Source organism: Urtica dioica, chromosome 8, assembly GCF_054948205.1.
Source record: "Urtica dioica subsp. dioica isolate 48M chromosome 8, U.dioica_male_clone48M_v1_H2, whole genome shotgun sequence".
Lineage (NCBI taxonomy): Eukaryota > Viridiplantae > Streptophyta > Magnoliopsida > Rosales > Urticaceae > Urtica > Urtica dioica.
In genome coordinates, this window is record NC_142763.1 from 45,200,263 (window position 1) to 45,218,873 (window position 18,611).

At 43.9% G+C, this 18,611-nt stretch overlaps 5 protein-coding genes across 6 annotated transcripts; 2 read left to right on the top strand and 3 right to left on the bottom strand.

Moving 5' to 3' along the window:
* Positions 1-108: 108 nt before the first annotated feature.
* LOC149389949 (uncharacterized) lies at positions 109-2,023 on the bottom strand. Its single transcript, XM_089622773.1, has 5 exons — positions 1,860-2,023; positions 1,129-1,764; positions 653-1,051; positions 418-566; positions 109-349 (listed from the first exon to the last, which is right to left on the bottom strand). The coding sequence occupies exons 1-5, from the start codon at positions 1,947-1,949 to the stop codon at positions 208-210; spliced, it is 1,416 nt and encodes a 471-aa protein (XP_089478899.1). The 5' UTR covers positions 1,950-2,023; the 3' UTR covers positions 109-207.
* A 3,872-nt stretch (positions 2,024-5,895) lies between these two features.
* On the top strand, positions 5,896-7,342 carry LOC149389950 (Haloacid dehalogenase-like hydrolase (HAD) superfamily protein). The gene is made up of 8 exons (XM_089623079.1): positions 5,896-5,914; positions 6,022-6,082; positions 6,160-6,225; positions 6,297-6,394; positions 6,463-6,588; positions 6,688-6,882; positions 6,980-7,045; positions 7,120-7,342. Exons 1-8 carry the CDS (start codon positions 5,912-5,914, stop codon positions 7,267-7,269), a joined length of 765 nt encoding a protein of 254 aa, XP_089479205.1. The 5' UTR covers positions 5,896-5,911; the 3' UTR covers positions 7,270-7,342.
* LOC149389951 (peptidyl-prolyl cis-trans isomerase A1-like) lies at positions 7,316-8,540 on the bottom strand. 2 transcript variants are annotated; one of them, XM_089623081.1, is made up of 6 exons: positions 8,292-8,540; positions 8,093-8,218; positions 7,925-8,013; positions 7,785-7,839; positions 7,631-7,716; positions 7,316-7,527 (listed from the first exon to the last, which is right to left on the bottom strand). In XM_089623081.1, exons 1-6 carry the CDS (start codon positions 8,407-8,409, stop codon positions 7,381-7,383), a joined length of 621 nt encoding a protein of 206 aa, XP_089479207.1. In that variant the 5' UTR covers positions 8,410-8,540; the 3' UTR covers positions 7,316-7,380. The 2 variants fall into 2 exon arrangements, with proteins under 2 accessions (XP_089479207.1, XP_089479206.1); XM_089623080.1 differs by having other exon boundaries at positions 8,093-8,231; positions 8,284-8,535.
* Positions 8,541-9,325: 785 nt separating this feature from the next.
* LOC149389952 (putative receptor-like protein kinase At1g33260) lies at positions 9,326-10,989 on the top strand. Its single transcript, XM_089623078.1, has one exon. The coding sequence runs from the start codon at positions 9,743-9,745 to the stop codon at positions 10,640-10,642; it is 900 nt and encodes a 299-aa protein (XP_089479204.1). The 5' UTR covers positions 9,326-9,742; the 3' UTR covers positions 10,643-10,989.
* On the bottom strand, positions 10,844-12,298 carry LOC149389953 (plasma protein). The gene is made up of 4 exons (XM_089623077.1): positions 12,039-12,298; positions 11,658-11,975; positions 11,272-11,594; positions 10,844-11,191 (listed from the first exon to the last, which is right to left on the bottom strand). The coding sequence occupies exons 1-4, from the start codon at positions 12,158-12,160 to the stop codon at positions 11,010-11,012; spliced, it is 945 nt and encodes a 314-aa protein (XP_089479203.1). The 5' UTR covers positions 12,161-12,298; the 3' UTR covers positions 10,844-11,009.
* Between the last annotated feature and the right edge of the window lie 6,313 nt (positions 12,299-18,611).

The window sequence follows — 18,611 nt, forward strand, 5'->3', positions numbered from 1 at the left end:
GTTTGTTTTGAATTAAAGACGCATTTCTATGTTGACAACTTTTGTACGTGTTTTGTTGAATATTTGTAGTTTAAGGTGAACTTCATCTTTATGTAATTTCATATAATTTATATTTACTATTTATCATATATTTTCATAGCGAACATTAACATAACATTTTAAAATATTTAATGACACAAAAATATCCAAATATTTAATGAATACATATCATCGCGCTTCTAATTGGAAAAATAAATCGGTCGACCATTTCTTCCTGAACGTCCTCATGTTCTCGCTTAGAAGTGTATCGAACCCCACGCCAACAAGGATGTGCTCCACATACTTGATTGCGAACATCCCGCAATCACCACTGAAAGACAAAACCACAAAATTTATACACAAAATACTCTTAATCTTGTTCTTATTCAAATTACATACCTTGTCACACATTGTGGCACTTTTTCATCGACTAGCCATAGAAACTCAGGAAGTCGAATTTCGCCGCCATCTAGTTCTCGCTCCGCCTTTGGATGCTCGGTGAACATCCCCGACATTGCCATAACCGTCGGCAACGCTCGTATCCAATTCTACGTTAACATAATAATGTTATAATAATGTAAGATAATAAACATAAAGTTCATAAGAGTATTTACTAGAGATCTCATTTACTAACCTCCATCATCGTGTTAAAATCAACTGAATTGTGTTGCATCTTCACAATATCTTTCTGGCAATCCAAGACGGTTATGGTCCACTTTTGAAGATCGACCCGGAACGTAAACCAATGCATGTTCTTGAAGTTGACGACATACAAGATCTCTCGCGCTCTAGTCCACGGAATGACTTGGGAATCTCTGCAGCCAGTCATCGGGTCGAACACGACCTTGCGATCCCATTCTACGAGCTCCACCTCTGTGCCTTGTTCTGCGACTATCTTCTTGTTCTCCTCTTGCTTCGTATAATGACCGTATACGTTTTGGACCCACCGGCTATCCATGACACATATGTCTTGACGATACTCCGCATACTGTCGCTGACGTCTCCGAAGCATATCCAGAATAGCATCAATATGCTGTAATCGTATATGAAACAACAAACATATTAATTAACTTTTTTTTTTATAAACGTACTCAATGTAATTGAACTTACCGTATCTGTTAGCCATTTTCCATTTTCCAAAAGGAGCTTGAAGAACTCGGTCTCCACATCAGCGACCTTCACATAAACTCGGCCCAAGAACTTTCCCTCAAGTTTAGAAGTGCGGGACCACTTCACGCAGTCATTCCAATCAGAAGTTTTTGGTTCCTTCAATGGTCTGAACGGCGTTACCCGCACCTCTGAGGAGTATTTCGGCCGCGTCGGGTCTGTGAAATCGGAGGGAAAAGTATCTTTTCGGTGACGCTTCTTAGATGGTGTTCGTACCGAGTCGCTTTCCGACCTCAGCCTCTTCTGCGCTAGGGTTGACAATGGTAGCGTCTTTTCCGATACATCGAGCCGTCGTGAACGTTTCCTTTTCGGAGAGGGTGGCTTCTTCGACGATGGAGTCGAAGAAGGCGGTATTGTCGAAGAGGACGGCTGTGAAGGAGGAGGAGGAGGAGGAGGTGGTGGAGGAGGAGTAGGAGAACTAGGAGGACTAGGAGGACTAGGGGGATCAGGAGGACCAGGAGGAGGAGGACTACGCGATCGATGTCGACGGCGTGAACCAGCTTGCGTAGTTGGTAACGGCCCCGGAGGTAAACCTGTCACGTCCTCGAACATGATGTTTATCTTCTCAAGCATGTCAAGCTATAAATTGTGACACAAAATACTGAATAAGAAACTAAACATTTATAGAAACGACTGATTAGAAACTTATTTATTAAACGAAAATTAATACTAACCTGAGTTTGCCTCATTCTTTCTAGCCTGCGACCGTTCGTACTCAGTGCTCTCAAGACGGTTGCCTGAGAATGTATCATTTGATTCCACATATTCTCCGTCAAAGCCCACGGAGCAGGATGATCGGGTCGAGCGGGAGGTGCGGGATGATCGTGACGAGCGGGAGGTGCGGGATAATTATATAAAACAACTCATTTGTATGTTGTTCATCATTTAAAAAATATACTTACAAAAAACAATTGTTGTTCATAATAAAAAAAATAATTAATCATTAATTAGAAAAAAACAACTATTTTTGATGTTCATAATTAAAAAAAACTAATCATTAATTACACAAACAACTAATTAGATTAATTATGTTGTTCATCATTTAAAAAAAATACAAAAAACTCTTTATTTATCTTAAATCATTTAAAAAAAAAAAAAAACGTCGGAATTTCCGATACATCGGAAGAGGTCGGAAAGGGTCGGAAAACGTCGGAACTAGTCGGAAATTTCCGATGAATTCCATCGGAATTCATCGGAAACTGTCGGATCCGACAGTTTCCGATGAATTCCGATGAGATTCATCGGAAAATTCCCAGAAATTAAAAAAAAAAAAAAAAATTTCACCTCCAAATCTCATTCAAATCAACCTAAAATAACTAACAACCACTCAAATCTTGTATCCTATCATTCCTACTCTAATCAAACCATGAAAAAACTATAAAAAAACTAACCTTTTTTGTCATTTGGTGAAGGTTGGAGCTATGGTGGTTCGGTCGGAGGCGTGACGGAGCTTCGGTCGGAGGCGTGTCGGAACACGTCGGAATGGGTGTGGTTGGCGTCGGAATGAGTGTGGTTTCGTCGGAATGGGCGTCGGAATGAGTGTGGTTGTGGTTGGAGAGAAAGTGAGAGTGAGAGAGTGAGAATGGTGTGGTTGGAGAAGAAGATAGGGTTTATTTTGAAATAAGGGTATTTTTGTCCGAAGTGTGTCCAAAAGTCCAATTTTGGATATTTTTTAAGTAACGGGTCTAATGGTGATATTTTCATAGTTTTTTGGTCTAGAAAATGAAATTTCTCATTACAAACAAGTACAAACTATATACAATGTACAAATTGTCGTTTACATAACAATACAATTTAGCTTTACGATTCCTCATATTCATAATTACAAATTTAGTATACGATCGAGCTCCGATTTAGTGTGTGTGTGTGTGTGTGTGTGTGTGTGTGAGAGAGAGAGAGAGAGAGAGAGAGAGAGAGAGAGAGAGAGAGGAGTTTGAATTAATTCTCAAACAGCATATACCGAGTATATAACGAGATTAATAGCGCCTCCACTCAAGTGAACAGAAATGACCCTAAGAGCGAAAAAAAAAAAAAAAAAAAAAAAGCTAAACATATCCTAAACCCTCGTTTACTCAGAATCAAATACAAACGTATAGCCTAAGTAAGCACACTCTTCGTTCTTAATCTCAATAGTTTATTTTGTAGGGTATAAACTACTGATATATAAAGTAAATAAATAAATAAACTAATAGCTATGTGTACTTTGTTTATATAATATAAATGATCCAAATATTAAAAGGGCTATTGTCAAATTGGCTCAATAATATTAAGGGATTAGCACATGTTTCATTTTATTAAGTAAATAGTCCAACTTTAATAGATTGCCTAAACTACCCCTATCATCCACAACCTCCCTTAACCCTAACTCATTCCTTCTCACCGCCGTCCCAAACCTCTCCGACGACGACTCCTCCACCACATCCGTCGCCGCCACGCCCTCCTGCTCCGGGATCTCAAAGCTACGGCGAGTTCAAAGACTGGATTTCTCACATAACCGTTTCACTGGCGAGACTCCGGAGACCGAGCTCGCTCGTCTCCCGAGACTGCAGACTCTCCGCCTCGAGTCGAACCGGTTCGACGGAGGCCTCGACGAATCCTCGCCGCAGAAAAAGAAAAAGAGAAAGAAAAATCTCTGATTTTGTTGATTCACTGTAAATTCGCGAATAGGTTAATTTAATTAACGTACTAGAGTGAGTTAGCTTAATTAATTAACTGATTCGTGAAAGATTTGAAATTCACAAAAAATTTACAAAAATAGGAACTTAAGTCAATTGATATTCAAAGTATTTAATTAATTAACCTAATTCCTAATTCAATCATTTAGTAAATTAACTTTATTCACAAAAAAATCAGAACCTAAGCTAATATTCAACTAATAAGTTAATTAAATTAACCTTTTCGCGAAGGAAGTGAGGGCATTATGGTCTTAGCCGAATATATGGGTTATTTGCTTAATAAAATAAAACTTGGGCTATTCCCCCAATAAAAAATGGAAAACTTGGCTAGTTACAAAAAATTTCACATATTATAATGCGATATTTGGAATTATAAATACAATTTTTTAAACATTTAGATTATATTCAAATAACCCCATCGAGGACAGATCGGCAAATATATCATGCGACAAGGAATGGACACAGATATCTTCTTTAAATATTTTAAAATAATCGTAAACTCCTAACCCTTAAGATTCAGATGTAAATATTAAAAGTAATTGCAACCATTGTATTATATTTTACAAGTAAATTTAAGGAATTTAAACATTGAAAATAATTGTTTAGAGAGTTTATTTTATTTAAAACTAAATGTTTGGAGAGTTGTAGTATTCTAAGTTAGATAAATATTATTAACTTACCAAAATATACGAGATATCGTTCCAGATGTGATATCTGTTGTCACTAGCCCATCTTACCATTCTTATTAGGGGAATACCCTCAGTTTCATTTAATTAAAGGAAATATCTCATTTTTTCTTAGCAAACAATTATACCATTCGCTTATAATATACATTCGCTCATAATATTCACAGAACAAATAAATTCACGCTCAAAACAAGCTTGGGCGATCATTCTCTGTCCAGAATTCAACAATCAAACCAACTTTTACGATCATCATCATCATCGCAACATCGCTTGTCCTAGTAAATTAATGTAATGAACTGAATGCTTGCATTAGGTAAATTAATTAACTGAATAGGTTGAATAAACTGAATGCTTGAGTTATGGAATTGCTTTGCTTATTGTAGTGAACTGAATGCTTGCATCAGGTAAACAAATTAACTGAATAGGTTAATGAATAAACTGAATGCTTGAGTTATGGATTTGCTATGCTTAATGTATGCTTAATGTAATGAACTGAATGCTTGCATTAGGTTAATTAATTAACTGGATGAGTTAATTAAGTAACTGAATCTTTGAGTTATGGATTTGCTTTACTTAATGTAATGAACTGACCATGTACAAACACGGAGAGACGAAGAGTTTAATGTACTCAAATCTTACGTTAATTGTTGTGGTGACGATCTCAAACTTGTTGATTTGTGGGATGATCTGCAACGATGATGGACGACGATCGACGACGAACGAGAGAGAGGCCCTGGTTGATCAGCAACGACGATGGACGACGATCGGCGACGATGCGGCGGCGTGAAATGGATCGGTGGGGTGAAGTGGATCGGCGAGTTTAGGTTTGGGGAATTTATGTCGATGCAATTTTGGAAGACTGATTGAGTTTTGCTTTGTTATATACAAGGGTAATTTAGATAGTGAAATATCACTTGAGCTATTTTCTTAATTTATTCAAACTTGAGCTGTTTTTCTAATATTGATGTGCTGATTGGGCTAGTAAACTCACTTTCCCGTTCCAGATTCCCCAAGATAATAAGTGCATGTTGTGTTCGAATCCATTATCTTCCAATTTGGTAACAGTTCCAAATGCATTTGATGCCCGTTTGGTTGCAAAAATCCAGAAGAAGAATAGAATATGCATGTGCTTGTTGTTGTTGGATTGGATTCCAGGGATTATATTTACTTTTTGAGCTTGTGCTTATGTGAGTCATTAACTCCATACCAACTTAATTGCCTTAAATAAATCACAAAACAAGTGACAGGTGGGATATGATGAACAATCCACTATGATTATGAAAGTAAAGCAAATATAAGTTAGAATAACAAATGGTGATACTCATATTATGGTGTTAAGAGTCAGATGCATTACAAGATAGTTGCATGGTGGGGTCTCTAATATTTGTTTTTGTGTGTACATATATACAGACATTGCATCTCCCAACCTCCATCATCACTCTCTTCACCAGCTTCGAATTTGGTATTAAGTGCAGGTGGAGATGGACGGTGATGGCGTTGCCTCTTCTGTACCCAAATTCGATTGCTTGCTCTTCGGTAACAAACTAACATGACTCTTGTTCATTCGTCTGTTCATTTATTATTCATTCATTCATTCACTCATTTTGATGCAGATTTGGATGACACGCTGTACCCTTTGAGCTTGGGTCTCAACTCCGCATGCCGCACTAACATTGAGGGTATGCTGATCATCTTTCGATGCTTTGGATGGATGTACACCTCATGTTTGTTACGTTTTGGTTGGATTCAGAGTTCATGTTGCACCAGTTGCACATTGAAGAAACGCGAGTCCCCGAGATGTGCCTCCAATTATACAGGGAGTGTGGGACCACCATGGCCGGCCTTAAGGTATCATTCATCACATCATTTCATTAATCTATGCTTGAAATTCCGTGAATGTGTTATTGTGGGATCAGGAACTGGATTATGAGTTTGACAACGACGTGTACCACGCCTACGTCCACGGAAGACTGCCATATGATGTGCTCACGCCCGACCCCGTGCTCAGGAACCTGCTTTCTTCTATGCCCCAGCGAAAAATAGTAGATTAAGAAACCAAAGCCTTTTTTTTATTATTTTATTTCATTTCCACACAAGCAATGAATCGTTTTAAGCCTTGTTGGTGGGTTTGTATTTTGCAGATATTCACGAACGCGGACAGAGCCCACGCGGGGCGGGCTCTGAAGATGATGGGGTTGGAGGAGTGCTTCGAAGGAATCATATGCTTTGAAACTCTCAACCCTCCCAGCGACGCTCACTCCAAAATCCTCTGCAAACCCTCTCTGGAAGCGCTCCAAGCAGCCATAGAGATTGCCGGTGCTGACCCCGCCAAGACAGTAAGACGACGAACAAACACAACAAACACTCTGGCATTCAATTTTATTTAATTATTATTATTATTAGTAGAAAGAAATGACATTGTGTTGTTGGCAGGTATTCTTTGATGACAGCCCTAGAAACATTGCGAGCGGAAAAGCAGCGGGACTGGAGACAGTGATAGTAAGAAAAGAAAATGAGGAATTAGTCGTGTGTTGGGGTTAAAATTGTAATTGATTTCGGATATGATGTGGCAGGTGGGGCGGTCGGAGGTGGTGGAAGGAGCGGATCATGCACTGATGAGCATCCACAACATGAGAGAAGCGCTGCCACAGCTGTGGGAGACTGAGGCCGAATCACCTGTGGACCTCCACATCCACCCTGCAACCACCGTTGTGCTCGCATGATATACTTGACCCTCTCTATTTACAATGTATTACTACTAGTACAATATCTAATAAAGCGAATATCTTTTATTAATTAATTTGAGTTGCCAAATTAAAATTAGAAAGAAGGGATCAGGGTAGTTCCCCGCAGTTGGTGATGCGGCAAGGCTGGCGAGGAAAGTCGGATCTGGTGGTCTCCGTAAACTCCAGTGTGTGCACCACATCCATTCCCTCCACAACTTGCCCGAACACAACGTGCTTATTATCTAGCCACGCTGTCTGCACCACAATATCTATCATTATTCCCTTGAATCTATCTATTTAAATTAAGCGCTTGAGAGAGAGAGAGAGAGAGAGAGGAGAGACAGACAGACAGACCGACCTTGACGGTGCTGATGAAGAACTGGCTGCCGTTGGTATTAGGCCCAGCATTAGCCATACTCAACACGCCAGGCCCCACGTGCTTCACTACCAAATTAATTAATCTTTTTAACAACAATTTCTCAAATTAACACAATTGATATCACACGACTTACAATCGAAGTTTTCATCCTCGAACTTGGAACCATAGATGCTCACTCCCCCAGTTCCCTGGCAGTCAACAACAATACACAAATAAATATATATGTATCCACGCTTCATCTACATATATACATACATGTATGTATATACGTACGTTGCCTTCGGTGAAATCGCCTCCTTGAATCATGAAATCTTTGATAATGCGGTGGAAGGAGGATCCTTTGTAACCGTACCCTTCCTCCCCTGGTTGCAGAATATGTTATGTATTTGTGTGGCTTTCAGTTGGGAAACATATATACTAGTGAGTGAAAGAGAGTGAGACCAGTGCAGAGAATACGGAAATTGGTGGTTGTCTTGGGGACCACGTCGCCGTAGAGGCCGAGAACGATGCGCCCACAAGGCTTGCCTCCGATGTCCACGTCGAAGAAGCACTTGCTCGTCACCGTCGCTTGCAATTTCACCTGTTCACTGTCAGTATATATGTATGCATGTATGACTGCAATCGGTAGTTACATTATTACTAGTGGCACAACATGACACGTTGGCAATGATTCTCTTCCTTCCGCAACTCCGAGACGGCAAGCGGAGGCGAGGGAATGTGGATGTGGCAGCGGTGGCGGAGAGTGTGTGAGTCTGCATTCTCTTTTTCTTCGTTCGAACTTCCAATCACCGCCTTCTTGGTCTTATCATCATCGCTTCTCTACTTTTTGGATGGGCTGCCCCTCTATACTTTTGGGCCCATCCCCCAAAATGAACCCATTAATTGTTGATCAACTTGCAACTTTTTAATCTGACATGTACTATCTTGCACTAATATTTTCCACATGCCTTCAAATATTAAAGATATTTAATTTGTTGCAATAAGAATTTTTCCCAGCATCCACATTGTTTGTAAATAAAATGTAAATTAAAAACAAACGTGGTAATTGGTTCGGATAGGAAGTCGCTGTTTCAAGTTGTTGCCACACATCATTATGTTCAAACAAAATGTCAAGGCTAATCAAAAGTCAAATTCATTAGGTATAGCTAACAGATGGACGTTATGCACAATTAAATGTTGTAATCCATCATATTCAGATCTGATTATATTAATCAATTGGGACAAGGATGTTGTGCCTGCGCAATTCATCCAGGTTCAGCTTATGCCACACTCTCATTATCATATTGCTAATAACTAATTGTTTTGTTATTACTATTGTAATTTTTTTTCCTTAAAAAAGGTATCATCGTCATCATCATAATTTTTCTCAAAAGTTAAAGAAGCTCAAAAGAAAAATGATCAGATGTACCAATTTACATTAAAAAAATTAATGAAACCATTTGTTGACGCGAATAGATGGGGAGAATATTAGTAATGTCCACGTGCATAAGCTGTGCAATTATATATGACGCGGTGAAAATCAATTTTATTTTAAGAGAATTTTATGTTGATTGACAAAGCTATGAGATGAATAATTTAAGAGGGACACTAATATAAAGAATAAGATGAAGGAAGGTGAGTCGAGCGAGCAATCCACAAATTGATTGTGTCGGAGTTAATTAGTATTATATACACACCGCGGTGTTGTTGGCATGGTGATCGTGGAACATCAAATAAACACCCAGGTTTTTAATAGATTTGAGGAAGTCAAAGATGAAACCGTGTGTAGGAAATTAGAAATGTGAAAAGTAGAGAATATATTTATATACCAGGGCGAAATAATAATAATAATAATAAATTAGAGTATGGAAAGCAATAAATAACAAAAAGAAGGTATAAAGGGAGGTCAAGAAGAGTGGAAGCATCGTTAATGAAAAAGAATTATATAGAGTGGTTAGGAATTGGAGGAAGAAGGCAAGAGGGAGCGAGCGAGAGACGAAACACAGAATCTAGCAACACTGTGTCTGTGGATGTCTGTCGCTGGACTGACCGCATAAGTGTGTGTATATATATATACATAGAGGGAGGTAGAGAGAGTTATAAAGAGGGAAGATGAAGAAGAAGATAAAGAGGAAGATGAAGATGAAGATAAAGAGGAAGATGAAGATGCTGGTGCAGTGCTTCAGCGTAGCAGCGGAAGAGAGAGAGGAGAGGAAGGAGGGTTTGAGGGAGGTGGGGTGGGAAGAGATAGAGCGGGCAACGCAGCAGGGGCGGGTGGTGGGGCGCGGGGGATCGAGCACAGTGTACCACTTGGAGGAGACGGAGGAGGCGGTGAAGTTAGTGTACGGAAGGAGAGTGTTCGAGGACGAGCTGGAGACGCTGCGCCGCGTGGGAGACCACCCCAACATCGTGAAGTTGAAGGGGTACTCGCGCCACCCGGAGGATGACCAGCTCGCGGCTCTCGTCTTGGACTACGCCCCCAACAGCACCCTGCACGACACCCTCCTTGACTGGGGGGCCCGCGTGCGCGTGGCACTCCAGGTGGCGGATGCCCTGGACCACCTCCACCACAGGTGCGGGCCCCTCCCGGTGGTGCATGGAGACGTCAAGGCCTCCAACGTGCTACTGGACCGCCACCTCAACGCGGTCCTCTGCGACTTTGGGTCGGCCAGGACTGGGTTCTCGTCTTCGTCTTCTTCTCAGGTGATGAGGGGGTCTCCGGGGTACACTGACCCGCACTACATGCGCACTGGGATCCCCTCGAAGAAAAACGATGTGTACAGCTTCGGGGTGCTGCTCTTGCACCTCCTAACGGGGGCGGTCCCATTCACGGCCGCGACCGGGCAACTCTTCCCCTTCCCCCCGCCCCTCGATCCCCGCTTGCACCCCTCCCACCACGAGGCCGCTGCGCGCTTGATGGACCTCGCCTCCCGCTGCCTCTCCCACCCCCCTGCCCTCCGCCCCGATGCCTCCCTCATTTCCAATACCATTTCCTCCTCTTCCCTTTTCTAACACCGCACTCTCTCATCTTTTTTGTTCATTTCATGTACATAACACCCACATCAACTCCGTGTTGGCTCTTATGTTCGCATATATATATCTTAAAATCTTTGTAGCTATAACGGCACCAGCTCATGGAATAACACTTACTTTTATATCTTCAGATGTTTAATATATGAAGCCTCAACTGCGTTTGTCTTGAGAAACAATTCATGGCCTAACACTCCACTTCATTCATTTGCATTTTCTACAAGGAATCGAGTCCCTCCACGTGTGTGCATACAAATTATACAGAAATTTGTTAGACGCCTTAACAAAAAAAAAAAAAAAAAAAAAAAAAAAAAACACTAGAAACATAAGCAAGACATGGCAATCGACTTCAGGCACTGAGAGACATGGAGAGAATTGAGGAGAGCTTGAACTTGCGCAATTTAGTAGAATTGGTGGGTTGAAAGACGACCTCCGTACTTGATCTCACCGACACTTCCTTCCACTCAGAAGTTGAGGCCCCTTGAGCACGATAGTCGCGCGGAGAGTACAAAACCTGGAGCCTCAAAGGGGCTGGCACTCAACAATCACTCATTCATCAAACACGAAATACGGATTGGAAAGCAAAGTGAGTGAGTTTGATACATACGTACCTAAGCCAAGCATACTGGTGCTCTGGACTAGGACACGACCCACTTTGGATCTCTTGATATTGGCCAAGGCATCCATGTCTTGCTGCTTTCCCTTGAACTCGTGGAATTCGCCGAGCACAGGCTTGTTGCCTTTCAGCTCCAGCCTGTCCCACATGGGCGCGGTACCCAGAATGAAGTTCAGGTCGTGTGGTTGTGCCTCTTTCTTCGCGGGTCCAAGAGCACCCTTAATCCACCCCGACAGACTTGACTTGTGTCTGGCTTTCAGTTGAGACCACTGGTCGTACGTGATCACTTGTGGCGGAAAACAGCTCTGTTGGAGGACACTACACATGTAAACGATAAGCCAACGAAGCAAACAAATGACAAGACAAGTTAAGGGGTGGTACCATGATTTGGGATTGGGAAGAATGATTTTGCAGGAGAACGATGAGGCGAGTCCTCTCTGTTCAACGTACGACTCCAGAACCGAAGCTTGCCTGCGAATCTCTTCCACCGGATCACAAAGCTGCACTCTTTTGCGATCCGACTCGCAGTCCCAGGAACCATCGGGGTTCACGCGCACGAATCCCGACACATTCTTCACAGAAACCACAGTGGCCTCTCCGTCGGAGACCAGCACGATGTCGATCGTCACAGGCTTGGCCGTGTCGGCATCGGGGATTTTTAGGCCCACGTATGCTTTACCGCCGTAAAGCTTCTCCAATCTGACCACAACGCAACATCCAATCGAATCCAATCCAGTCCAACAAATTAAATGAAATGAATACCTGTTGGCGACGGAGAAGAGAGCCGAAGAGTCGGAAGTGTCGAGTTCCACGAGGTCGTCCGCGTAGAAGAAACGTTTCACCAATTTGTACAGTATCAGACCACACAATATCTCCACCCACATCTTTACCGATCTCAATTCTCAATTCTCAACTTACCGAGGGAACGTAATTTAAGTTGTTGAACTAGCCGATTTCTAATTATATTTAGGCGAGATCTAGTTTTTTTTCACTCTCTCGATACGATATCTATGTCATATAGTTTTATAAAATTGAGCAACCAAGTAAATGAGCCTTTTTAAGTTTTGACAATTAAAAAGTAGTCATAGTTTGTATGAGGAAAATTTGGTAAAATGCGTGTTGAAGATTGAGAAATTGAGATTGAGAAATTGAGTTTATAAAGAGTGGTAAATTTTTTTTTGGAAAGTGCGTGCATTTTGACAAAAATACCTTAAGACACTAAAAACCTAGATTCAAAACCTCTTCCTTTCTATTACGCATTTTCCATCCGACGAAAATGCTATTCCATTCTCATTAACTCAACTCTTCCTCGTAATGCTCTCTGAAAATTCAAAGCCTCAAAATCGAAACTCTATTAAAACTTATGTTTTCGACAATATTGTAGTCCTCAACTCTTCTTCAAAATGCTCTCTGAAAATTTAAAACCCCAAAATCGAAACTCTATTCAAACTTATGTTTTCGACAATATTGTTGTCCTCGTAGCTCGTCTCTAATCTTGGCCTTCGTCTTTATCCCATCTAGGTCCGTCTTTGTCCACAAGCACGAGAGTATTAGACATGCATCAAAAGAGGTGTTTTCAAATGCTTAACATGGTGTATGCTATGACCACGTTAAAATGAATGTTCAAAACAAATTCAAGACCGAATAATTTAACCCTGAATTCAAGCTCGCTATGTACGCGTTTCAAAAGTCATGATGTCATAAATTTTTAAACAAGATATGATGCAAAGACATGGATGTGCAAGTGCCGCCTTACAAAAGAGCAGTTGGAAGAGTAAAAAAGAGACAAAGAGTGAATCGTCTACCCTCTCAAGGTGAAATTCTAGTAACACGTCGCAAATGTTGCCAAATGTGGTGTTCGCGATCATAATAGAGCTTCTTGTACTTCAAGAGTTTAATATATTGGATAATGACTTTGCTCATTTAGTATGTAATGACTTTAAATTGGATAATCTTGTACTTCTTGTACTCTAAGTTTGTTTTAAAGACAATTTTGTTATGATTTGGACTTCAATTTGTGTCTATTTTGTTATGGTTTAATCTGTTTTAGACTTCAATATAGTAGACTTCAAATTCGCGAAAAATTGCGGTGCACTGCGGTGAATTGCAGTATATTGCGGTCATGGTTTTCATCTATCGTGAGTTGCGGTGATCAGCGTGGCTCTATAGTGGTCATGGTTCTCTCCGTCCAAATAATTCTCGCACAAGTCTAGGGAAAAATGTGCTTTCCTATCTTCATTAGACGGGCCTTCTTCCATTGATAAGTCGGTGATCAATGCATACTCTAACCCCAAGAACCTGAAAACATCCTATTGTTTCTTATTAGTTTAACACAAAATTTATATTTTATGAACATAATTAGAGATTACTTACATGAAAATTGCTTTCCCAAGTTTGAAATGGATCTCGTTGACCTTCCGAGTATCAATCATTCGGAGAAGAAGAGTACGCCATTAAATTCCAAGTCCGAGAGTTCAAAGAAATTAGCGAAAGACGCCTCCGCGGCGCGCCACAAGCCATCCCAGAGATGCAGGCTAGGAAGCCTCCGCGGCGCGCCACAAGCCATCCCAGAGATGCAGGCTAAGACGCCTCCGCGGCGCGCCACAAGCCATCCCAGAGATGCAGGCTAAGACGCCTACACAGCGCACCTAAGACGCCTACATGGCGCACGTAAGACGCCTACATGGCGCAACCAAGTCGTCCCTCGCGACGCACCTAAGACGCCTACATGGTGCACGTAAGACGCCTACATGGCGCAACCAAGTCATCCCTCGTGGCGCACTTAAGACGCCCACATGGCGCAACCAAGTCGTCCCTCGTGACGCACCTAAGTAACCTACATGCCGCATCTAGGCCATCCCTCACGACGTGCCTACGATGCCTAAAACAACGTACAGAGCCGTCTCTAACGACGCGCTCTGAGTCACCACAAGGCATTGCATATGATGACTAACCGCAACGCACCTGAACCGCCACACTAGGCACAGTTCATGCTATCTCCGCCACCGCCGACTGAGCACGATCACACCTGCCTTGGGAGACTCTCCATTCCGTGCGAGCTAATCAAAGCTTCTCGTAAAAACTCGCAAACTCCGCCTCTGAGCGAGAACCTCGCTCAGCCTGAGCTAGCTGAGACTTCACTCGAGCAAGCTCCTCCTGGAAGAGTCCCAGGAAACAAATGAGGTCGTATAGAACCTCCTCGAGTCGAGTCATTCTCCTCGAGTCGAATCTCGCTCCTTGAAACGAGTCAATTTCCTCGAGTCGAGACACGCTCCTCGAGTCGAGTCATACTCCTCGAGTCAAGCTTCGCTCATCGAGTCGAGGCACGCTCTCCTTAAGTCAAGCCGTGCTCCTCGAGTCAAGACATCCTCCTCAAATCAAGCCATGCTCCTCGAGTCGGGTCACTCTCCTTGAGTCATCCCCCTCGAGTCGAGCATCACTCATCAAGTCATTCTCCCCGAGTTAAGTCTTGCTCCTCGAATCGAGTCATACTCCTCGAGTCGAGCATCGCCCCTCGAGTAGAGTCATATTCCTTAAAGTCCAGCCAATCTCCTTGAGTCGAGCCTAGCCCCTTGAGTTGAGACATGAGTCGGCTCCCCGAGTCGAGCCTAGCCCCTCGAGTTGAGACTTGAGTCGGCTCCCCGAGTTGAGCTTCGCTCCTCGAGTTGAGACTTGATTCAGTCTCCTCGAGTCGAGCTTCGCTCCTCGAGTCGAGCCTTGAGTCAGTCTCCTCGAGTTGAGCTTCGCTCCTCGAATCGAGCCTTGAGTCAGTCTCCTCGAGTCGAGTCCCGCTCCTCGAGCAAGCACCTGGAGCGACGTGAAGAACAGGTTAGCCAATGCAGAGACCCGCGTTCGCGCCTGGGGAATAAGGGTCGATCTTCCGAACGCAGACGAAGAAGCGTCACCAAGGCGGGAATGGCGGATGCCCCGTGAGACCGACTTATGCTTGATGCGTGGTCAAACTTTTAGCGTTTATCCCCGAGCAGTCGAAGCCCTCCGGTGCGGCAGAGCCTTCCTCCAGGTGCCACTCTGTCTTCTCGAAGCATCAGCCCGCATCATCAACCTCCGCCTTTGAGACCTCGGAATGAGCACGCCTTTGCAAAATGCAAAAGTGCAGTCGCCTTCCAAGCTGGCCGAGACGGAAGCCATGATCTTCCCCTAATAGGTCACGATTACACAATCGTCGCCCTGCTAGTCACCGTCGAGTCCCATGGACTCCGGATTAATGATATTATCAAGCAAAATGCCATCGAAGAAAGGCTTGGGCGTGACTTCACCGAAAGATCAACAAGCCGCGACACGCCCGTCCGCCTCTACACAAATGCGTGTCCCGCTTGCCCACGCATGTCCCCTTTGCTCCGGGGCTAGAGCGACGGACGCAAATGCGTCTGCCTCGCCAATGTCAAGCTACGTCTCCTATCCGCTTGGATCCTCCTCCACGTGTCGATCACACACGCGTGTCGAGAGAGGCGGAAAAGCGAGAGAGAGCACTAGCAATTGTGAGAATATCCTTCATAACCACAAAATCTTCGTGATAGTGAAGCACTAGGAAGTCTATTTTCCTCAAACACCCGGCGGAAACAACTAAAAGTTCACCGCTTAATGTTGTCGGTCATTTTCGAAAAACCCGAGACGCCAAGAAGGCACGTCGCTCAAAGGGCCGATGGTCAGGCCGGAGGTCCTGAAGAGCGGCAAGTCTTCAAGCCCTCGCCCAAACTCTTGACTCATTGAGTCGAGCCTAGCCCCTCGAGTTGAGACTTGAGTCGGCTCCCCGAGTTGAGCCTCGCTCCTCGAGTTGAGACTTCATACAGTCTCCTCGAGTCGAGCTTCGCTCCTCAAGTTGAGCCTTGAGACAGTCTCCTCGAGTCGAGCCTTGAGTTGTTCCTCGAGTCGAGCCTCGAGTCGTTCTCGAGTCGCTCCTCGAGTCAAGCCACTAGTCACTCTCGTCGAGTTGAGCCTTGCTCCTCGAGTCGAGTCACTCTCGTCAAGTGGAAACCTTCATATTTCACGTGGGAAGAATGGTATTCGAAGACCCCTAAAGGCTCGCAAGAGCCCGGCAAGACGAGCCATTCATCGGGCGCACAGCAAGCTGCGCCGGCCAGCCGTGCAGCAAGCAGCGCGCCGCGCCATCAAGGCAGCGCGCCGTGCCAGGCAGGCGCGTGCCGCGCCAAGACGCGCCCGCGCCGTGCGGTCCATGCGCCGCGCATCCTACGCCGCGCGTCCTGCCCCGCGCCCCCTGCGCCACGCCCCGCGCGCCGCGCGCTCCGTGCGCCTCCAATTGATGCCGCGCGCATTCCTAGTCCCACATGGACGCCAAAGGACCCTTCTAAGGCCCCCAAACACCTATAAATACCCCTCTCATTGAGGGGAAAGCCATCCCATTCATTCTCAAGGAACTTGAGACTTCTCTCTGCTTCTCTGAATGCCATCCTTGGCCTGAAGCGGATTCTCCTCGATTTCTCGTTCTCAGAGATTCTGAAGCGCTTTCCGGGGACTCCCGAGTGCCGCCTCTCTTGATCGAACGATTACTCTTGAGCCCACGAGTGCTCTAACGGTTTTCGACTGAAAATCGCCTACGTGTCTAGCACCCTAGACGCGTCCACCATTTCTGACAAGAAATCGCCTACGCGTCCGGCATTTCCAACTAGGAATCGCCTACGCGTCCGGAATCTCCGCCACAACAAGGAACTCTTGACTTAGAGTCTTCCACGTCTCCAAAAGAGAGAAAACACACATTCTCTCTCGCGCTCGCGATCTCCGAAGTTCTGAGACGTCACCGAGGACTCCTCCGCGCACCGTCTCCTTCGTCGAGTACGCTTCTCCATCAAGGCTCCGCGCCTCATACTGCGTCACATACGCTTGAACTACGTTCTGAACTGATCCCACACATGGGTACATAGGTAGCCGACACCCAAGGCACGGTCACTCCTCCTCCTCACCCCTACCTCTCCCGAGAGGCGGGTTGATCGGAGAAAACCCTAGCTCGAGACTATCGAGTTCACACTCTTGGCCCGGGTGCAATCACTTGGTCCGGCGTTGGATCGAACCGCCCGAGGTTTTAAATAGTTGTTCATTTTCGTGCGACAACATCCTCCGGATTCAATCCCGAGAGGAACTGTTCTAGGAGAAGGTCCAGCCTTACAGCTGTCGACAACTCCTTCTAAAATACTTAAAGAGCCATACAGTGAAATTAATAATGTTAATGACGGGCTTTATCCCGATAAGATCTCCTCCTGTAATAAGATAGACAAGTAGGCTGTAGTCTGCTCCTGTAAAACGTAATGAACCCTTGTCGGAAATGTAGCGAGTGGCATTCCCAAAGGCCCTTTAATGGGAAGTCGATGGGTGGCTTCAGGTAAGTTGATGGGTGGCTTATCTGTCCTGAAGGAAATATGAACCCTGGATCGACCATGGATTGGTGAGGGTTTGATTCCCTCTACCAAACGCGCGTTAAGGCCCTCCTACATGTGTTAATGGATCCCAGACGTTAAAACTTCGGCCTTCTAAGGGCTAGGCTCAAGCTCTCAGAATGGTTTACTCATCTCTCATGAACGGCTGCGGACTGAAGTGTTGATTGGCCAGTCCACTGATGTAAGGCGCCGGTATGAGTGAGATGGATGAGTTTCTAGGAAGACGGTTGTTAGCCGGATTCCTATATGATTATGTGTTTGATTGTTTTAGAACGGGGTTCTAAAACTGAATATGTCTCTGTTGATTGACTGAGATTTTTGTTATCCTGATTGAATAATGGAACTTCTTTATTCTTCTGAATCTATTATCTGCTGTCATCTGCATTTTATCATCTACAACGATGCATCTCTTGTAGTGCTAGGTTAGATATCCTGCTTACTGAGTCGGTGTGACTCACCCCTTAAATCCATCTCCTTGTAGATAAAGGAAAAGCTCAGGCGAAGCAGGAGTGCTAGTCAAGGTAGATCTCATGACGACCTGTGGCATAGGAAATGTCTTTTTGGGAAATGGGTATCAGGTTTTTGAAAACCGAGCTTGTATGCTCGTGAAAGTTTTATATAGCTTTTGGAAGAACTTTTATTATATCATAACGTTTAGATAATCGGCCCGAACCTCTTTTTACGTTTTGAAACTCGGTTAGCACGATTATGGGCCTGTGCTTATGGATAGCAAGCTAGGGTAGTCCGCATTTTTGTAACCCTTTTAAAAGCGAAAATTTTTACCGGTTTTTAGCGGACTAGCTCTAGAAACTTTTGCTATTCCTTATATGTAAATTAAATTTATTTCCGCTGTTGTTCAATAAACGTTTTGTAAATGGCGTTTGAAAATGTTTTATGTTCATTTCGTTTGAAAATATAAATGGTT

Excerpts from the sequence above, each read along its gene's own strand:
- LOC149389949 (XM_089622773.1), bottom strand. The coding sequence starts at position 1,949 with ATGTGGAATCAAATGATACATTCTCAGGCAACCGTCTTGAGAGCACTG. Across the intron at positions 1,052-1,128 it reads GAAAATGGCTAACAGATACG|CATATTGATGCTATTCTGGA; the intron begins GTAAGTTCAATT and ends ATACGATTACAG. Across the intron at positions 567-652 it reads ATTTTAACACGATGATGGAG|AATTGGATACGAGCGTTGCC; the intron begins GTTAGTAAATGA and ends ATGTTAACGTAG.
- LOC149389950 (XM_089623079.1), top strand. Across the intron at positions 6,083-6,159 it reads ATTCGATTGCTTGCTCTTCG|ATTTGGATGACACGCTGTAC; the intron begins GTAACAAACTAA and ends ATTTTGATGCAG. Across the intron at positions 6,395-6,462 it reads CCACCATGGCCGGCCTTAAG|GAACTGGATTATGAGTTTGA; the intron begins GTATCATTCATC and ends TTGTGGGATCAG.
- LOC149389951 (XM_089623080.1), bottom strand. The coding sequence starts at position 8,409 with ATGCAGACTCACACACTCTCCGCCACCGCTGCCACATCCACATTCCCT. Across the intron at positions 8,014-8,092 it reads TTTCCGTATTCTCTGCACTG|GGGAGGAAGGGTACGGTTAC; the intron begins GTCTCACTCTCT and ends TTCTGCAACCAG. Across the intron at positions 7,717-7,784 it reads CGAGGATGAAAACTTCGATT|TGAAGCACGTGGGGCCTGGC; the intron begins GTAAGTCGTGTG and ends TTAATTTGGTAG.
- LOC149389952 (XM_089623078.1), top strand. The coding sequence starts at position 9,743 with ATGAAGAAGAAGATAAAGAGGAAGATGAAGATGAAGATAAAGAGGAAG.
- LOC149389953 (XM_089623077.1), bottom strand. The coding sequence starts at position 12,160 with ATGTGGGTGGAGATATTGTGTGGTCTGATACTGTACAAATTGGTGAAA. Across the intron at positions 11,976-12,038 it reads CTCTTCTCCGTCGCCAACAG|ATTGGAGAAGCTTTACGGCG; the intron begins GTATTCATTTCA and ends CGTTGTGGTCAG. Across the intron at positions 11,192-11,271 it reads CACCAGTATGCTTGGCTTAG|CCCCTTTGAGGCTCCAGGTT; the intron begins GTACGTATGTAT and ends GTTGAGTGCCAG.